The sequence below is a fragment of the Mobula hypostoma genome, chromosome 3 (genome assembly GCF_963921235.1).
Source record: "Mobula hypostoma chromosome 3, sMobHyp1.1, whole genome shotgun sequence".
NCBI classification, from domain to species: domain Eukaryota; kingdom Metazoa; phylum Chordata; class Chondrichthyes; order Myliobatiformes; family Myliobatidae; genus Mobula; species Mobula hypostoma.
Genome location: NC_086099.1, coordinates 189,746,793 through 189,765,157, shown reverse-complemented (window position 1 = coordinate 189,765,157; position 18,365 = coordinate 189,746,793). Strand labels below are relative to the sequence as shown.

General features: G+C 43.0%; 1 protein-coding gene across 1 annotated transcript in view; it reads right to left on the bottom strand.

The window, feature by feature from the left end:
- Window positions 1-371: 371 nt before the first annotated feature.
- The window catches only part of LOC134344456 (patched domain-containing protein 3-like), a 38,977-nt gene continuing 20,983 nt past the window's right edge, over window positions 372-18,365 (bottom strand). Inside the window, exons 2-4 of the mRNA XM_063044275.1 lie at window positions 15,705-15,826; window positions 15,458-15,603; window positions 372-2,746 (exon numbers count right to left, since the gene is read on the bottom strand). Coding sequence (XP_062900345.1) covers window positions 1,011-2,746; window positions 15,458-15,603; window positions 15,705-15,826 — 2,004 coding nt within the window. The 3' untranslated portion in view covers window positions 372-1,010. The remainder of the gene's footprint in view (window positions 2,747-15,457; window positions 15,604-15,704; window positions 15,827-18,365) is intronic.

The following is an 18,365-nucleotide window of genomic DNA, read 5'->3' as shown; positions in this document are numbered from 1 at the left end:
GTGCTCCAGTTTCAACACAGGCCAAGCTTTTTTATATATTTTTTATATATACCAGAAACAATTTTTGAAAACACAACACTGAAGCAAAGCCTGCTGAAGGGTCTCGGCCCAAAACATCGACTGTGCTCTTTTCCATATCTCCTGCCTGGCCTGCTGAGTTCCTCCAGCATTTTGTGTGTGTTACTTGGATTTCCAGAATCTACAGATTTTCTCTTGTTTGTGACTGAAATATTGAAGAACTTTTAGTCAGTCGAGTTGCAGATGTGAGCTTATTGGTAAGTAATGAACAAGAGAAAAAAGTGGTCCTCAGGGGTGGATGATTTTGGACAATCTTTAATACAATACAATCGCCCACTTCACAACTGTTGCATGGGTTCATGTTATGAGATGATACCATAAAACTGAATTAAACGTAGACAAAAAAACTTCACACTGCACAACACCGGTGAATATCATAAATTTTAACTTATGAACATATTACAAAGATTGTAAACTAAAATGGTAATACATTATATAAGTACTCAATGCATTGAATGAATTATATCCAAAAATATTTCAGTATACTCTTCAGTAAACAAACGATTTAGTGATGATTAAATACAAATAAAAATGAAAATAATTGCAAAAAATTAATAACCACATTTTTTTGAAAGACTGTCATTATTTTACATTATTTTACATTGACACGGAGGCCGGAAGTGATTGGTGAACTGAGGGAGGAAGAGGATGACAAACAGATCTAATGAGGTAGGGGAGAGGGAGGGGTGGAGCTCGGAGACATGATAGATGGAACAAGACAAAGAAAAGGAGGGAGATTGAGCCAGGAGGAGGGTGGGGAGGGTGAAGTTGGACACAGATCCTAGAGGATGATAAGCAGGAATACAAAGGCTACCAATGGTGGAGTCTGATATAAGGAAGGTAATAATGGGAACCATCAGGTGAGAGGTGAAAGGCAGACTGTTTGTTGTTCCAGAATCCAGCAGCTGCCATCCCTTTGTGTATCCACAGTATTATGGACAATCTGGATCAGGCATTTCCACACGTTTGCCATATGGATTAAAGTTGCCAGGTTTTGGACTTTCATATGCTTTGTTGTAATACATGTTGTTTTTCTGACAATTTACCACATTGTCTGTTCTTCCAAAATGTGCCTGACGTTTGTTTGGTGAAAAGTTTTCCTGCTGATTTGCTTCCTTGTCTACTATTACACTGTTTGACTTTCTATTGTGTCCACAGAAAGTCAGAAACACAGGCAGGAATACAAGACCATGAACTGCCCCAAAAGATATGACAAGAAACATGATTTTGAAAAATGTCCTGAAGATGTAACTTTCTGCAGCAGCCAGCACAACCACACCCAGTATGGTTGAAACTGCTCCCTGGATAATGGGATACCCAAGAGCATACAGTGCATCGATAGCTCTTTCATTGTAACTGCCTTTGCCACTTGAAACAAATGCATAGGAAATGTGAGCTGAAAAATCCACTGAAAAGCCGATGCAGATGACCAGATTAATCATTGATATGGAATCTAAATTGACACCCCAAAGAGCCATCAACCCAGTTACACCCACTAAAACTGACGCTGTTGCAAATGTGACCCAGAGAGAGCAGACTGGATTAGGTATTAACAATAAGGCGATAAGAAGCATAGCCAGGGCAGCCACAACTACATTCTGTATTGTGTTGGATACTATAACAAGATATTGATCAAAATAGATAAATGCAGGGTGATATACCAGCAGGGGAATTCTACATTTCTTTACCAGATCTCTTAATTCAGTCAGTATGTTTTTTTCAGCAACTGAACTATTGACATTCATGGTTTGAATGAAAAAACGTGAAGCATTAATGTTCTGTTCATTTTCTGAAATGTCAATATCTTGTTTGAATGCAGGGACGAACTGAAGGAATTTTGTTAAGTTTCTCATGAACGTATCTTGCTTGTCTATATCTATACTGTTATTTCCATATACACTAACGTAGCTACGAAGCCAGGACTCTGACAGTTCACGATCTACATATGAGAGGTTTTCAAATCTCTCCATACAGGTTTCAATATCACTCCGCACAGTGGAATTCCAGTAATCTACAGACTCAGTGACAGTGACCATGATTCGTGGTCCATACTCTGAGAAAAAATCTCTTTCCGCATCATAAAACGGTATCACATATGAATCATCAAAGGCCAGATTTCTGAGATCAATTCCCTCCTTGATCTGTAAACAGCCATAAATACTGCCAGCTAAATATCCTAAATACAGGAGAACCACAGCTGCCTTGGTCCATACATTGGTGAGGAATGGACCGTAATATTCCTTAAAGAAGTAGTGGACTGGATGTTCTGATTCGGCACCTGTTTTCGGATCATAAGCCCCACCTACACAACACATGGTGCTCAGTGTAGATTCTCCTGGTTTAGGATCTTTGTCAGCCTTTCTGAATGTCAGCCAGTGCCTGTTACTGGCTTCCCTTCTCCCATTCAGTGCAAGAACAGCTCCAAAAAATGTAATGTTATAAATAAAGCAGAACAGAACCGTTGTACCAGTGTAAACACAAAATGATTGCACAGATCGAAAAGGTGTCAGGATGCCAATATAAAAGGCTAAAACATCAGTCAATGTGGTGATTGTGATGGAAACAGCTGCTTCAGCATACGTGTCTGCCAAACGTTTTTCAACTTTATCTTTGACTTTTGTCGTTTGCCAGCCTGAAAGCATAACAAACATGTCGTCCACACCGATACCTGGAGACGTGAAAATATGATTAATTAGTTTGACACTTAATACCAGTGTGGTGGCGCGTGGCCAAATGGTTAAGGTGTGCATCTAGTGATTTGAAGGTTGCTAGTTCTAGCCTTGGCTGAGGCAGCGTGTGTGTCCTTGAGCAAGGCACTTAACCACACATTGCTCTGCCCTAATGCCCTTCTCTTGGACAACATTGGTGTCGTGGAGAGGGGAGACTTGCAGCATGGGCAACTGCTGGTCTTCCATGCAACCTTGCCCAGGCCTGCGTCCTGGAAACCTTCCAAGGCACAAATCCATGGTCTCATGAGATTAACAGATGCCTATAAAAAAATAATACCAGTGAAATACCTCAAATTAAAGTGAATAAAATCTCACATTGTACTGTCATTATCACTGGAATAACATGTAATAGAAACATAGAAACATAGAAAATAGGTGCAGGAGTAGGCCATTCGGCCCTTCGAGCCTGCACCGCCATTTATTATGATCATGGCTGATCATCCAACTCAGAACCCCGCCCCAGCCTTCCCTCCATACCCCCTGACCCCCATAGCCACAAGGGCCATATCTAACTCCCTCTTAAACATAGCCAATGAACTGGCCTCAACAGTTTCCTGTGGCAGAGAATTCCACAGATTCACCACTCTCTGTGTGAAGAAGTTTTTCCTAATCTCGGTCCTAAAAGGCTTCCCCTCTATCCTCAAACTGTGACCCCTCGTTCTGGACCTCCCCAACATCGGGAACAATCTTCCCGTATCTAGCCTGTCCAATCCCTTTAGGATCTTATACGTTTCAATCAGATCCCCCCTCAATCTTCTAAATTCCAACGAGTACAAGCCCAGTTCATCCAGTCTTTCTTCATATGAAAGACCTGCCATCCCAGAAATCAATCTGGTGAACCTTCTTTGTACTCCCTCTATGGCAAAGATGTCTTTGCTCAGATTAGGGGACCAAAACTGCACACAATACTCCAGCTGTGGTCTCACCAAGGCCTTGTACAACTGCAGTAGTACCTCCCTGCTCCTGTACTCGAATCCTCTCGCTATAAATGCCAGCATACCGTTCGCCTTTTTCACCGCCTGCTGTACCTGCATGCCCACTTTCAATGACTGGTGTATAATGACACCCAGGTCTCGTTGCACCACCCCTTTTCCTAATCGGCCACCATTCAGATAATAATCTGTTTTCCTATTTTTGCCACCAAAGTGGATAACTTCACATTTATCCACATTAAATCGCATCTGCCATGAGTTTGCCCACTCACCCAACCTATCCAAGTCACCCTGCATCCTCTTAGCATCCTCCTCACTGCTAACACTGCCACCCAGCTTCGTGTCATCCGCAAACTTGGAGATGCTGCATTTAATTCCCTCATCCAAGTCGTTAATATATATTGTAAACAACTGGGGTCCCAGCACTGAGCCTTGCGGTACCCCACTAGTCACCGCCTGCCATTCTGAAAAGGTCCCGTTTATTCCCACTCTTTGCTTCCTGTCTGCTAACCAATTCTCCACCCACACCAATACCTTACCCCCCATACCGTGTGCTTTAAGTTTGCACACTAATCTCCTGTGTGGGACCTTGTCAAAAGCCTTTTGAAAATCCAAATATACCACATCCACTGGTTCTCCCCTATCCACTCTACTAGTTACATCCTCAAAAAATTCTATGGGATTCGTCAGACATGATTTTCCTTTCACAAATCCATGCTGACTTTGTCCGATCATTTCACCGCTTTCCAAATGTGCTGTTATCACATCCTTGATAACTGACTCCAGCAGTTTCCCCACCACCGACGTTAGGCTAACCGGCCTATAATTCCCCGGTTTCTCTCTCCCTCCTTTTTTAAAAAGTGGGGTTACATTAGCCACCCTCCAATCCTCAGGAACTAGTCCAGAATCTAACGAGTTTTGAAAAATTATCACTAATGCATCCACTATTTCTTGGGCTACCTCCTTAAGCACTCTAGGATGCAGACCATCTGGCCCTGGGGATTTATCTGCCTTCAATCCCTTCAATTTACCTAACACCACTTCCCTACTAACATGTATTTCACTCAGTTCCTCCATCTCACTGGACCCTCTGTCCCTTACTATTTCTGGAAGATTATTTATGTCCTCCTTAGTGAAGACAGAACCAAAGTAATTATTCAATTGGTCTGCCATGTCCTTGCTCCCCATAATCACTTCACCTGTTTCTGTCTGCAGGGGACCTACATTTGTCTTTATCAGTCTTTTCCTTTTTACATATCTATAAAAGCTTTTACAGTCCGTTTTTATGTTCTCTGCCAGTTTTCTCTCATAATCTTTTTTCCCCTTCCTAATTAAGCCCTTTGTCCTCCTCTGCTGAACTCTGAATTTCTCCCAGTCCTCAGGTGAGCCACTTTCTCTGGCTAATTTGTATGCTACTTCTTTGGAATTGATACTATCCCTAATTTCTCTTGTCAGCCACGGGTGCACTACCTTCCTTGATTTATTCTTTTGCCAAACTGGGATGAACAATTGTTGTAGTTCATCCATGCAACCTTTAAATGCTTGCCATTGCATATCCACCGTCAATCCTTTAAGTGTCATTTGCCAGTCTATCTTAGCTAATTCACGTCTCATACCTTCAAAGTTACCCCTCTTTAAGTTCAGAACCTTTGTTTCTGAATTAACTATGTCACTCTCCATGTTAATGAAGAATTCCACCATATTATGGTCACTCTTACCCAAGGGGCCTCTCACGACAAGATCGCTAATTAACCCTTCCTCATTGCTCAAAACCCAGTCCAGAATAGCCTGCTCTCTAGTTGGTTCCTCAACATGTTGGTTCAAAAAACCATCCCGCATACATTCCAAGAAATCCTCTTCCTCAGCACCTTTACCAATTTGGTTCACCCAGTCTTCATGTAGATTGAAGTCACCCATTATAACTGCTGTTCCTTTATTGCACACATTTCTAATTTCCTGTTTAATACCATCTCCGACCTCACTACTACTGTTAGGTGGCCTGTACACAACTCCCACCAGCGTCTTCTGCCCCTTAGTGTTACGCAGCTCTACCCATATCGATTCCACATCTTCCCGGCTTATGTCCTTCCTTTCTATTGCATTAATCTCTTTTTTAACCAGAAACGCCACCCCACCTCCCCTTCCTTCATGTCTATCCCTCCTGAATATTGAATATCCCTGAACGTTGAGCTCCCATCCCTGGTCACCCTGGAGGCATGTCTCTGTGATCCCAACTATATCATAATCATTAATAACAATCTGCACTTTCAATTCATCCACCTTATTACGAATGCTCCTTGCATTGACACGTAAAGCCTTCAGTCGCTCTTTTACAACTCTCTTAGCCCTTGTACAATTATGTTGAAAAGTGGCCCTTTTTAATGCTTGCCCTGGATTTGTCGGCCTGCCACTTTTACTTTTCTCCTTTGTACTTTTTCCTTCTACGCTCACTTTACACCCCTCTGTCTTTCTGCACTGGTTCCCATCCCTCTGTTGTGAACTAACCTCCTCACGCCTAGCCTCTTTAATTTGATTTCCACCCCCCAACCATTCTAGTTTAAAGTCACCTCAGTAGCCCCCGCTAATCTCCCTGCCAGGATATTGGTCCCCCTAGGATTCAAGTGTAACCCGTCCTTTTTGTACAGGTCACGCCTGCGCCAAAAGAGGTCCCAATGATCCAAAAACTTGAATCCCTGCCCCCTGCTCCAATCCCTCAGCCACGCATTTATCCTCCACCTCATCGCATTCCTACTCTCACTGTCGCGTGGCACAGGCAGTAATCCCGAGATTATTACCTTTGCGGTCCTTTTTCTCAACTCCCTTCCTAGCTCCCTATATTCTCCTTTCAGGACCTCATCCCTTTTCCTACCTATGTCATTGGTACCTATATGTACCACGACCTCTGGCTCCTCACCCTCCCACTTCAGGATATGTTGGACACGATCAGAAATATCCCGGACCCTGGCACCAGGGAGGCAAACTACCATCCGGGTCTCTGGACTGCGTCCACAGAATCGCCTATCTGACCCCTTTACTATCGAGTCCCCTATCACAACTGCCCTCCTCTTCCTTGCCCTACCCTTCTGAGCTACAGGGCCAGACTCTGTGCCGGAGGCAGGGCCACTGTCGCTTCCCCCGGGTAAGCTGCCCCTCCAACAGTACTCAAACAGGAGTACCTGTTGTTAAGGGGCACAGCCACCGGGGTACTCCCCATCACCTGACTTTTCCCCTTCCCCCTCCTAACCGTGACCCACTTGTCTGCCTCCCGTGGCCCCGGCGTGACCACCTGCCTTCCACTCCTCTCTATCACCTCCTCGCTCTCCCTGACCAGACGAAGGTCATTGAGCTGCAGCTCCAGTTCCGTAACGCGGTCCCTTAGGAACTGCATCTCGATGCACTTGGCGCAGATGTAGACGTCCGGGAGGCTTGGAGACTCCAGGGCCACCCATATCCGACACCGAGAACAGCAAACTGCCCTCACAGTCATAATGCCCCTCTCCTCAAATAGCAACAGAAAATGAATGTCAAACCTTCCTCGCCTCGCCCACTTCCGCCTAAGCCCGGTGAGCCGAAGCCCTTAAGTCTTCACTCTGCGCCCGGCTCACTCCACCGCCCGCAAACTACGCTGCCCGCTCTATGAGGCTTTGTTCCTTTTAAATCTGCCGCGCTGCACTGCCCGACATCACACGCCTGCGCAGTCCCGCCTCTCAGAACGCCGTTGGAGAGAAAAAAATGAAAATTTCAAAAATGTCTTTCTCGGCACTCCCACTCAGACTCTCAGACTCCTTCTTCGAATCAAACCCGAAGCAGGATGTCTGCCCTTTTAAATCTGCCGCGCTGCACTGCCCGACGTCACACGCCTGCGCAGTCCCGCCTCTCAGAAAGCCGTTGGAGAAAAAAAATAACGAAAATTTCAAAAATCTCTTTCTCGGCACTCCCACTCAGACTCTCAGACTCCTTCTTCGAATGTTTATTGATAGAGCTTGTCAAATACATTACAAACATATAATAGAAATTAAAAGCCATATTATTGTAACAAGATGCAGACAAGATACCACCAAGTGCACTTACTAAACTTCTTCCAGACAACAGGATTACTCTGCAATATTTTCCTGGTAAACAAACATAATGCTGCTTTTGATCAGAAATTAATATATTGGAGGAACCATTGTAGGCCATACAGCCAAGCACTACAGAAACAGGCCCTTTGACTCACTGTGTGTCTGCTGACTGTCAAATACCCATCTGCTCTAACTGGGTTATGGAAAAAGATAGGACTGATCCACAAGTCCTGAAATGGAGCAGAGCTAATTTTGATGATATTATACAGGAACTTGCAAAGGTTGAATGGGAAACACTATTTGCAAGTGTAAGGACATATGGCAAGTGAGAGGCTTTTAAAAGCGTGATGTGAGTGGTTAATGTATGAAGCGCGTTTGATGGCTCTGTGCTGTACTCGCTGTAGTTTAGAAGAATCATGGAAGTAAAGGGCTTACAGGGATAAACAAGGGATACTGAAAGGGCTCCGAAGAGGAGAAAAGAGACATATGTCAGGCATGGGCAGATGTGATCAAGTGAATCTTTTGAAGAGTATAAGGGATATAGAAGTATATTTATGAGTGAAATCACAAGTGCAAAAGGGAACATGAGATAACTTTGGCAGATAAGTTACAGGAGATTCACAAAAGATTCTCCAAGTATATTTTGAAAGCAAAATGTTAACTAGGGAGGGAATCAGTCCCTTGAAAGATTAATGTAGTTGACTTGTGTGTGGACCCACGGGAGAAGTCTTAAATATTTGGCAGTGAGAGAGGAAAGATTTAATAGGTACTTGAGCTGCACCTTTTCCATAGTGGCATGTGTGATGTGGAACCAGCAGCCAGCAGAAACGGTAAAGGTGTGCACATTTCCAAAGTTTAAAAGGTTTGTGGACGAAGCATGGATAGGGGTTCCCAAACTGGGGTCAGCATACCCCTTGGTTAATGGTAGGGGTCCTTAGTATAAAAACCATTGGGAACCTCTGGTATAGAGCTCGATGGGCAAAATGCAGGCAAATAGGACTACATAGGTCGACAACTTGGGCTGAAGGAACTGTTGTCAATCTGTATAACTATGACTCCAATTTACCAGCAGTTGTTCTGTAGTTTTTGGTGATTTGAGTGCTCATTCAGATACAGATGTCTCCATCACTTTCTCAGACAGGGCTTCCAAGATAACTACTACTATTTGGGTGAAAACTGTTTCTTCAAATTCCCTCTTTTCTTCTGATGTTTCATGTTAAATTTATGCATTCTGGTTTTAAATATCTCTATTATGGGAAAAAAATATTTTGTTACTCTCTAACCTATCTGTACATATCCATCAGATCAGCCCCTCAGCCTCCTCTACTCCAGGGAAAAGGAACCTAGCCTATTTAATCTCTCCATAAAACTGAAACGTTTGATTCCAGGCAAGATTCCGGTGACAATCAAAACAACAAAAAGAATGCAGACACTGAAAATCTAAAATGAAAACAAACCGAAAATGCTGGAAGTGCTCCGCAAGGTTAGCTACAATTATGGGAAGAGTCAGCAGTAAAGCTGAAAGATGTTCCTGGACAGTAAAAACATGAAACTGTCCAATGCGTCAACAACTTGATCCATTTCAGACGCCTGAAACATTGATTCTGTTTCTCTTCCCACAGTTGCATTAGACCTGCTGAGTATTGCCAATGTTTTTGTCTTAAATGGCCTGGTAAACCTCCTTTGAACCCCCTGTGGTGCAATCATATCATTTCTATACTGTAGTGAGCAGAACGATGTACAATTGTGCAGCTGTGGGCATAACTAAAGTTTATAAAACTTTACTTTGAACTTCATGGTCTTCTCTTCTTTGGCTAATGAAAGCAAGTATCCTGTATACCTTCTGCATCACCATATTTACCTGTGCTTTCACCTTAGGGGCCCATGGTTATACAGCATTGGCCCAACTTAAACGTGTCGACCAATATGTCTCCTTTAACTTGTTCCATTTGTCCAAATGTGACTCATATCCCTTTCAGCATTTTCTATCCTGTCCAAATATGTTTTAAATATTGTAAATGTACCTTCCTTTATAGCTTTTCTGGTAGTTCTTTCCATATACCAAGTTTCAAGTCCACATCTCTGAGGATCTATCTTGGGTCCAACATATTAATGCAATTACAAAAGAAGGGTACCAGCAGCTGCTATATTTCATGATGAGTTCAAGGAGAATTAGTATGTCTCCAAAGACATTTGCAAACTTCTACAGATGTACCCTGGAGCGCATTCTGACTGGTTGTATCGCTGTCTGGTATGGAGGGGCCACTACCCAGGAGCATAAATAGCTGCAGGAAGTTGTAAACTCTGCCAGTGCCAGCATGGTCACTAGCAACCCCAGCATCCAGGATACCTTCAAAAGGCAAAGCTTTAAAAAGGTGCTATCCATCATTAAGGACAACTATCACCCAGGACAGGCCCTCTTCTCATTGCTACCATTAAGGAGGATGTTCACACTCAACATTTCAGGAGCAGTTTCTTGCCCCAGCCATCAGATTTCTGAATGGACAATGAAACCATTGAACCCCAATTAACTCTACCTCAATATTTTCCCGCTCTTTTTGCACCACTTATTTAATTTCCTTTTTTTTGTATGTACTTCTTGTGTATTATTATGCAGATATTGCAATGTATTGCTGCCGCAAAACAACGAATTTTATGACATACTCTATACCAGTGATATAAAACCTGATTCTGACTCTTCTATGTAAAAACTTGCCCCTCAGGTTCTAATAAAATTTTTCTCCTCTAACTATAAGCTTGTGCCTTCCTGTCTTGTACTCCCCTATCCTGGGGGAAGAAACTGTGACCATCCACCTCATCTATGCCCCAAATGATTTTGTAGATCTTTGTAAGGTCACCTCTCAACATCCTACACTCTAGCCTTGGCTTATAACTCAAGTCTGTAGTCCCATTAACATACTGTAATTATGAATCTTTTCTGCACCTTCTCTAGATTAATGGTATTCTGGGTGCCCAGAACTGCACATAGTACACAGTACTCAAATATCCCAACAATGACCCGTGCAGTGAAAAGGTGATATTCCAATTCCTGTTCTCATTGCACTGACGAATGAAGGCAAGCATTCCAAATGCTTCTTTTCTACCCTGAGCAGAAGAGATTCTGCAGATGCAGGAAATCCAGATTAGCAAACACAAAATGCTGGAGTAACTCAGCAGGGCAGGCATAATCTGTGGGGAGGAATAGTTTGAGGATGAGATCCTTCATCAGAACTGCTACAGTCCTGATGAAGTGTCTCTGTCAGAAAGCGTGCTGGCAATATCGGAACCCAAGTGCAGAGGAAATACAGACTTCAATGTGGAAACAGCATAAATCCAGAAGAACAGTGGAGGCTCGGCCAAGCAACGCTGAGAGAAATAACATTCTCAAAACTAGAACCCTGTGATTAGTGTCACAATGACGGGGGCATTGGGAGCAAGGGTGGACCCAAATGCAAGACACATCTTGTGAGGTTACTTAAATTTAGTTTATTGTTTGAAACCAGGAGAGCAGGGCAGGAGTAGGAATAGCGAATTGGACAAGGACTGAGGACTACGACTAGGCTGGGACCAAGGGACTGGGCTAGGACTCGGAATCGGCTCCCAGAACTAGAGGAGACATGAAGAGGCTAGGGTATGAACTCTGAGCCGGAGACTGGGCAAGGACCCAGTACCTGGGTCTTGCCTTGGGCTCGGACCCCAGAACCAGGCAAGGACATGACATGGGCTAGGGAGAGGAGGAACATAGGAACACAGAGCCTCGGTCTCAGGGAACAGATACATGGAACCATGGACACATACACAGAACACAGAGCCAGGACCCCTCCTTGGGTACAGGACTTAGGGCCAGGACTCGCACACAGAACAGAGAGCTAGGACCCCTCCTTGTGTACAGGACATAGGGCCGGGACTCATGACCCACCGCAGGGCAACGGCAAGATGGCCTGACTTACCCCATGGAGGCGAGGACAAGACAAGACAGAACATGACCCCCCGCGGGGCAATGGCAAGATGGCCTGACCTACCCCACGGAGGCGAGGACAAGACGCGACAAGACATGACTTCCCGCGGGGCAACGGCAAGGCGGCCTGACTTACCCCACGGAGGTGAGGACAAGACAAGACAAGACATGACTCCCCAAGGGGCAACGGCAAGATGGCCAGACTTACCCCCACGGAGGCGAGGACAAGACAAGACAAGACCAACATGAATGGACACCAGACAGTACCTATCTAGCTCCGGCGATGGAATTAGACCGAAGTGCAGGCGGGGCTGCAGATGAGGGCTAGAGGTGAGAGGGGCAGAGAAGGGATTCAGACAAGGGGGTAAGACAGGAATCACAGACCGCCAGGACTAGGACTTGACTCAGAACTGGGAAGCCGCCAGGGCCAGGACTTGACTTAGTGCCTGAATGCCACCAGGGCCAGGACTTGACTTGGTGCTTGAATGCTGCCAGGGAAAGGACTTGAGTTGGTGCCTGAATGCCGCCAGGACCAGGACTTGACTTGCAGCTTGAATGCTGCCAGGGCCAGGACTTGACTTGGAGCTCAAATACCGCCAGGGCCAAGACTTGACTTGGAGCCTCCGGGTAGCGGCGAGCTCTCAACTCGGCCCGGGAACAGTAGACAGCGTTTCTTGATTCCCTCTGGTGGGTTAACTGACAGACCCACCTCGGTGAGGAAACTTTGCAGGCTCGCTTTGGCGAGGTAACTGGACAGGGTTGCTCCGGTGAGGAAAGGCGAATTACCGGCACTCGCTTCGGGCGAAGACAACGCTTGCTCCGGCCAGATGACATTGGCATGCCGTGACTTTGCAGATCCTTCTGCGCCGAACGGCTGAAAGCTGGAGACTATAAACTACTGGTTCAGCTGAGCGTTAATTGCCTCTAATCACCAAAGCCAAGGGACATGGGAAAGCAGGGAATCAACAGTCCGGATTGTAACATAAACAAGGTAAATTGAAAGGGACCCCGATCCGGACCATGGCAGATTAGTGCTAATCAGGCGTCCACCTAAATATACAACTAACATGATTCCCTGAGCCTATCAAAATAAACTGAACAAACTTAAACAGAAAGCAGTAGGAGACCACATTAGAAAGAGTGAGTCGCTCAAGAAAAATACAAGGAACTCTAAGTGATTAACCAATCCAACTGCTCTATAATCCTTGGAGCTCAACGCTGTCCAGCGCCTTGCACATGGAACTGCATGGATATGTTGGGACCAGGTTCCTCAGAGATCTTGACATCCAGGAACTTGAAACCGCTCACTCCTAACTTCTAACTGCTCTCTCCTATCAATACAGTTATAAAGAAGGCAAGACAGCAACCATACTTCATTTGGAGTTTGAAGAGATTTGGCATGTAAACAAATACACTCAAGAACTTTTATAGATGTACGATGGAGAGCATTCTGACAGGCTGCATCACTCTCTGGTATGGCTATTGCACAGGATGGAAAGAAGCTGCTGAGGGTTGTAAATTTAGTCGGCTCCATCTTGAGTACTAGCCTACAAAGTACCCAGGACATCTTCAAGGAGCGGTGTCTCAGAAAGACAGCATCCATTATTAAGGACCTCCAGCACGCAGGACATGCCCTTTTCTCACTGTTACCATCAGGCAGGAGATACAGAAATCTGAAGGCACACACTCAGCGATTCAGGAATAGCTTCTTCCCCTCTGCCATCCGATTCCTAAATGGACATTGAATCCTTGAACACTACCTCACTTTTTTAATATACAGTATATTACTTTCATTCTTTGCATGATTTTTAATCTGTTAAATATATGTATACTGTAATTGATTTGTGTATTTATTTATTTATATTTTTCTTCTTTTCCTATATTATGTATTGCATTGAACTGCTGCTGCTAAGTTAACAAATTCTACGACATATGCCGGTGATAATAAACCTGGTACTGATTCTGATTCTAAAGCATCTAAAACCTTCTCCTTTATACTGTGTGTTAATATTCTCTAGAATATCCCCTGAAATCTGTAAGTACAATATTGTTCTCTAGTGATTACACATGACAAGACCACACCCATATCCCCTGGCATCACACAGTTTTTCCCCTGGTCCCTGCTCTTTCCCTGGGTACCCTCTTTGCCTGTATGTATATAATTATAAAATGCTTTGCTATTTTCCTTAATCTTGTCTGCCATTGATATTTTGCAAACCTTCTTTGCCTTCCTAATTTCTTTCTTAAGTTACATACACACTAAAGGCATGGACAATAGGAAGGTTAGGAGAGGATATGTTAATATTCTTGGACATATTGAGATTCAGAATGAGGAATGCCTTGAAAACCATGAAAGTGGATACTGCAAGGAGATTGCTGAGGTCATAATAGAGAGGATGTCTCCTATGGTGGGAGAGTCTAAGACAAGAAGACACAGCCTCGGAATAGAACATGTCCTTTTAGAATGGAGATGAGGAGGAATTTCTTCAGCCAGAGAATGTGGTGAATCTGTGGAATTTGTTGCCACAGGCAGCTGTGGAGGCCAAGTCCTTAAAAATGTTTAAGGCAGAGGTTGATAGATTCTTGATTGATCAAGGCATGAAGGGATAGGGGGAGAAGGCAGGAGACTAGACTGAGAGCAATAATGGATCAGCAATGATGAAATGGCAGAACTGGCTCAAAAGGCCAAAAGTCCTAATTCTGCTCCCCTATCTTATGGTCTTATGGTCTATCTTTGTATCCACATTAGTCAAAGTTAAGGTCCCATAAAACTGGAGAATAACTAATGTTGTTACTTTGTTTAAGAAGGACAACAGGGATAAACCAGAAAATTTTAAGCCTGTGAACCTTACATCAGTGATAGGGAAAGTATTGGAGATGATTCTTAACGACAGGATTTACTCATAAATGGGAAAGCATGGGGTTTGGGATCGTGTGCATGGTATTGTGCAGGGCAAGTCCTATCTCACAAATGTAACTTTTTTTTTGGGTAAGTGACAAGGATCATTGATGAGGTTAGGGTAGTGAATATTGTGCATGTGGGCTTTAATAAAGTATTAAATATCCTTTTGGTAAACTGGTCTAAAAGATTAGGTTCACATAGGATCCATAGTTAGTTGGTAAACTGGATCCAAAAATTGTTTGGTTATCAGAAGACAGAGGAGGGGTATTTTTCTGGTTGGAAACCTGTAACCAATGGTGATCCACAAGGAATAATGCTGGAAACTTGATTGTTTGTAAAATAGGTTAATGATTTGGATCAAAATGTAGATGGCCTGATGACTCAGTATGCAGATGAAACAAAAATTGTGTCACAATGAGGAAAGTTGTCATAGGATTTAGCAAAATCAGTTGGAAATTTGGTCAGAGACATAGTAGATCATGTTTAATCTGGACAAATGAGCAGTGATGTGACAGATTTTTTGGGAGGTTAAATACAAGAGGAACGTATATGGGAATTGACAGGACTCGTAGGAGTACTGATATACTACGAGATCTAGGAGAAGTCCATATCTCCTTGTAAGTGGCAACACAAGTCAGTAGGGTGATATGGAAGGTGTACAATGTGCTTGTCTTCCTTGATCAGGGTACAGAGTATAAAAATTGACACATCATGTTGCAGCTACGTAAAAGATTGGTTAGGCCACACTTGGACTATATTCTAATCATGCTTATAGTATTGAGGTAAATGCAACTTGCCTAGAATGAGAAATGGTGCATTGGCTGTATTGATGGCAAATTTCATCCCACAAAACAGCAGCAATCCAAATCCTGATAGTACGGCAAATCCAGCTGACACAACTCCCAGAGCAGCAACCCAGACTTTGTTCCTCACACAGTCAAACCTGAAAATAAATTTGGTAGTCTTCCATAAGACAACATAGGTCTTATTTTATATGTTCAATGAAAATGTATCAAAAATGAATCTGACAGTAGTCCATCTTACCTCATGCAAGATGTGATGGAAAAAAAGATCGAAAGAAAATAAGTGACTGAGAACAAAGGAATGATTTTTTCAGAATTTCCTTCAAATTCTTCTTGCCTTGATATTGATGTGAAATAAGACACCTATAAGTTAGGGGCAAAAGTTAAATAATTATACAAAGTGTTTCCAAATTATTCTCAAGCAAATTTCAACCAAACTCAAAAAAGATTTACCAATTTGTCATGAAAACCCATTAGTTATTAAATGTATATCAGACAGTTGCAACTAACGAGAGGCTTAATTCATATTTAAGAACAAATTGCTTTGAAAGCATGCGAAGAACACTGAAGCAAATATTGACCATTCACAAGGAAAACTGATGGCCTTTTTTGTTGAATTTAACATTTGATAATCATATACATAAGACTAATGTTGAAGAATGACATCTTTACATTTTAATTTAATCAGTTACAGAAACATAGAGTGAAATTGTACAAGTCATCATTCAATACCTACGGAATAGAATTTGGTGTCAGCATTCAATGGCGTAGTTTGGAGTTCAGAAAAAGGAGACTATATTTTGACAAGCGTCATGATATAGACCAATAGTTTCACTCCATTTAGGTTAAGATTTTATGTCCTTAGGTATGCTAAGCAACATTTTGCTAAATTTCATGAGGAACTCTTCTGAAATTCCCAGGGAGTGTAGACTACTGGGTCGCAATGATTCCTTTCCTCCTTATGTCTCAGAGGCATGGAAATAAATTGCTAATTTGGTTTATTACTGTCACAGGTACTCAAGTACATTGAAAAACTTTACCATCCATACAGATCATTTCATCATACAAGTACATTGAAACAGTCCAAGAGAAAAGCACCATATAATGTTATATTTACAGAGAAGTACAGTGTAAGCAGACAGTAAGGTGCAAGCCTATGATAAGGCACCTTGTGAGATCAAGAGTCCATCTTAACATACAAGAGATCCATTCGACAGCAAGATAGATGCTGTTCCTGAAACTGGTGGTATGTGCTTTCAGGCTTTTGTTTCTTCTGCCCAACAGGAGGGAGGAAAAGAGAGAATATTCTGGGTGACAGGGGTCTTTGAGTCTGTTGGCTACATTACTGAGGCAGCAGGAAGTGCCGATATGCAGACAAAAATGAAGGGACAACTATAGCTTCTCCTCAGCGCACTCCAGAGGTACCACAATCACCACCTCTAATATTTTTTAAATCTATCAGTTCCAGGTCAACATTTACATCAATGAAGCTGTAATTACACATTTGTAGAGTAACAGTATAGTTCATCACGTCTAAGATGACCACCAAGAACTTCTCTATGCTAATTCCATTTCGGTTATTGGTTTATTGTTGGCACATGTAACAAGGTTACATAAACTACTTTTGACATCTACCCATACAGATTATTGCATCACATCAGTACATCGAGGTAGTAAAAGGGAAAAGCAATAACAGAATACAGAATAAAGTGCTACATTTACCTGCACTTGGTCCATGGCCCACAATTTTTTAGCAATTCAAGTGTTCTTCCAGGTACTCCTTAAATATTGTGGGAGCACGTGCCTCTACCACCCAGTCAGGCACTGTGTTCCCTCTTGGTGAAAAATTCTTCCTCATGGAACATTGGACAGTCCACCACAGGAATAGGTCCTCTGACCCATGATGTGGTGCTGAATATGATGCCAAATTAAACGAATCCCTTCTACCTTCACATGATCCATATCCCTCCAACCTCTGCATGTTTAGTTGTGTATCAAAAAGCACCTTCAACCCCACTACCAACCCTGACAGCTTGTTCGAAGCACCCACCACTCTTTAAAAAAAAAATTGCCTTCTGCATCTCCTTTAGACTTGCCCTCTCTCACCCTAAAGCTACGTTCTCAAGTAAAGTACTCAATATTTCTATACTGGGAACATGATTTTGGCTTCCTACCCTATCTATGCTTCTCTTAATTTTGTAAACTTCTATCAGGTCTCCCCTTGGCTTCTGATACTGCACAACACAAGTTTGTCCAGCTTCTCCTTATAGCCAATAGCCTTTAATCTAGACAGCATCCTGATAACCTCTTCTGCACCCTCTCCTTCTTGCAATGGGGTAACCAGACTGTATGCAATGCTCGGTGCAACTTAACCAAGGTTTTATACAGCTGCTTAAATGACTTCCTTACTCTTGTACTCTTGTAGTCCCTAATAATGAAGGCAGACTTTCCACATGCCTTCTTTACCACTCTATCTACTTGCGTTACCACTTCCAGGGAAGTATGGATTTCGACCCCAAGATTCTTCTGTGCAGCAACGCTGTTAAAGGTCTTGTTAGTTGTATACTTTCCCCTTAGACTTGACCTCCTAAAGTGCAACACCTCACACTTGTACATATTAAACTTCACTTGCCACTTCTCTGCCCACAACTATAACTCATCTGTATAACTGATTGGTTGAGTCCATCACTCAACCAATTTTTCTGTCACCTGCAAACTTACAACCCATATACATGTTCATCCACTAATGAACTCATCTACATTTTTGTTCTCAAATCCTCTTTAAACTGTTTCCTCCTTTCCATAAAACTGTGCCATTTGTTCATAGACAGATCTGCTATGCCTGATAACTGTTTCTTAAAAAAGCACTCTATTCTGAGCTCCATTAGAAGTGATTACAAGA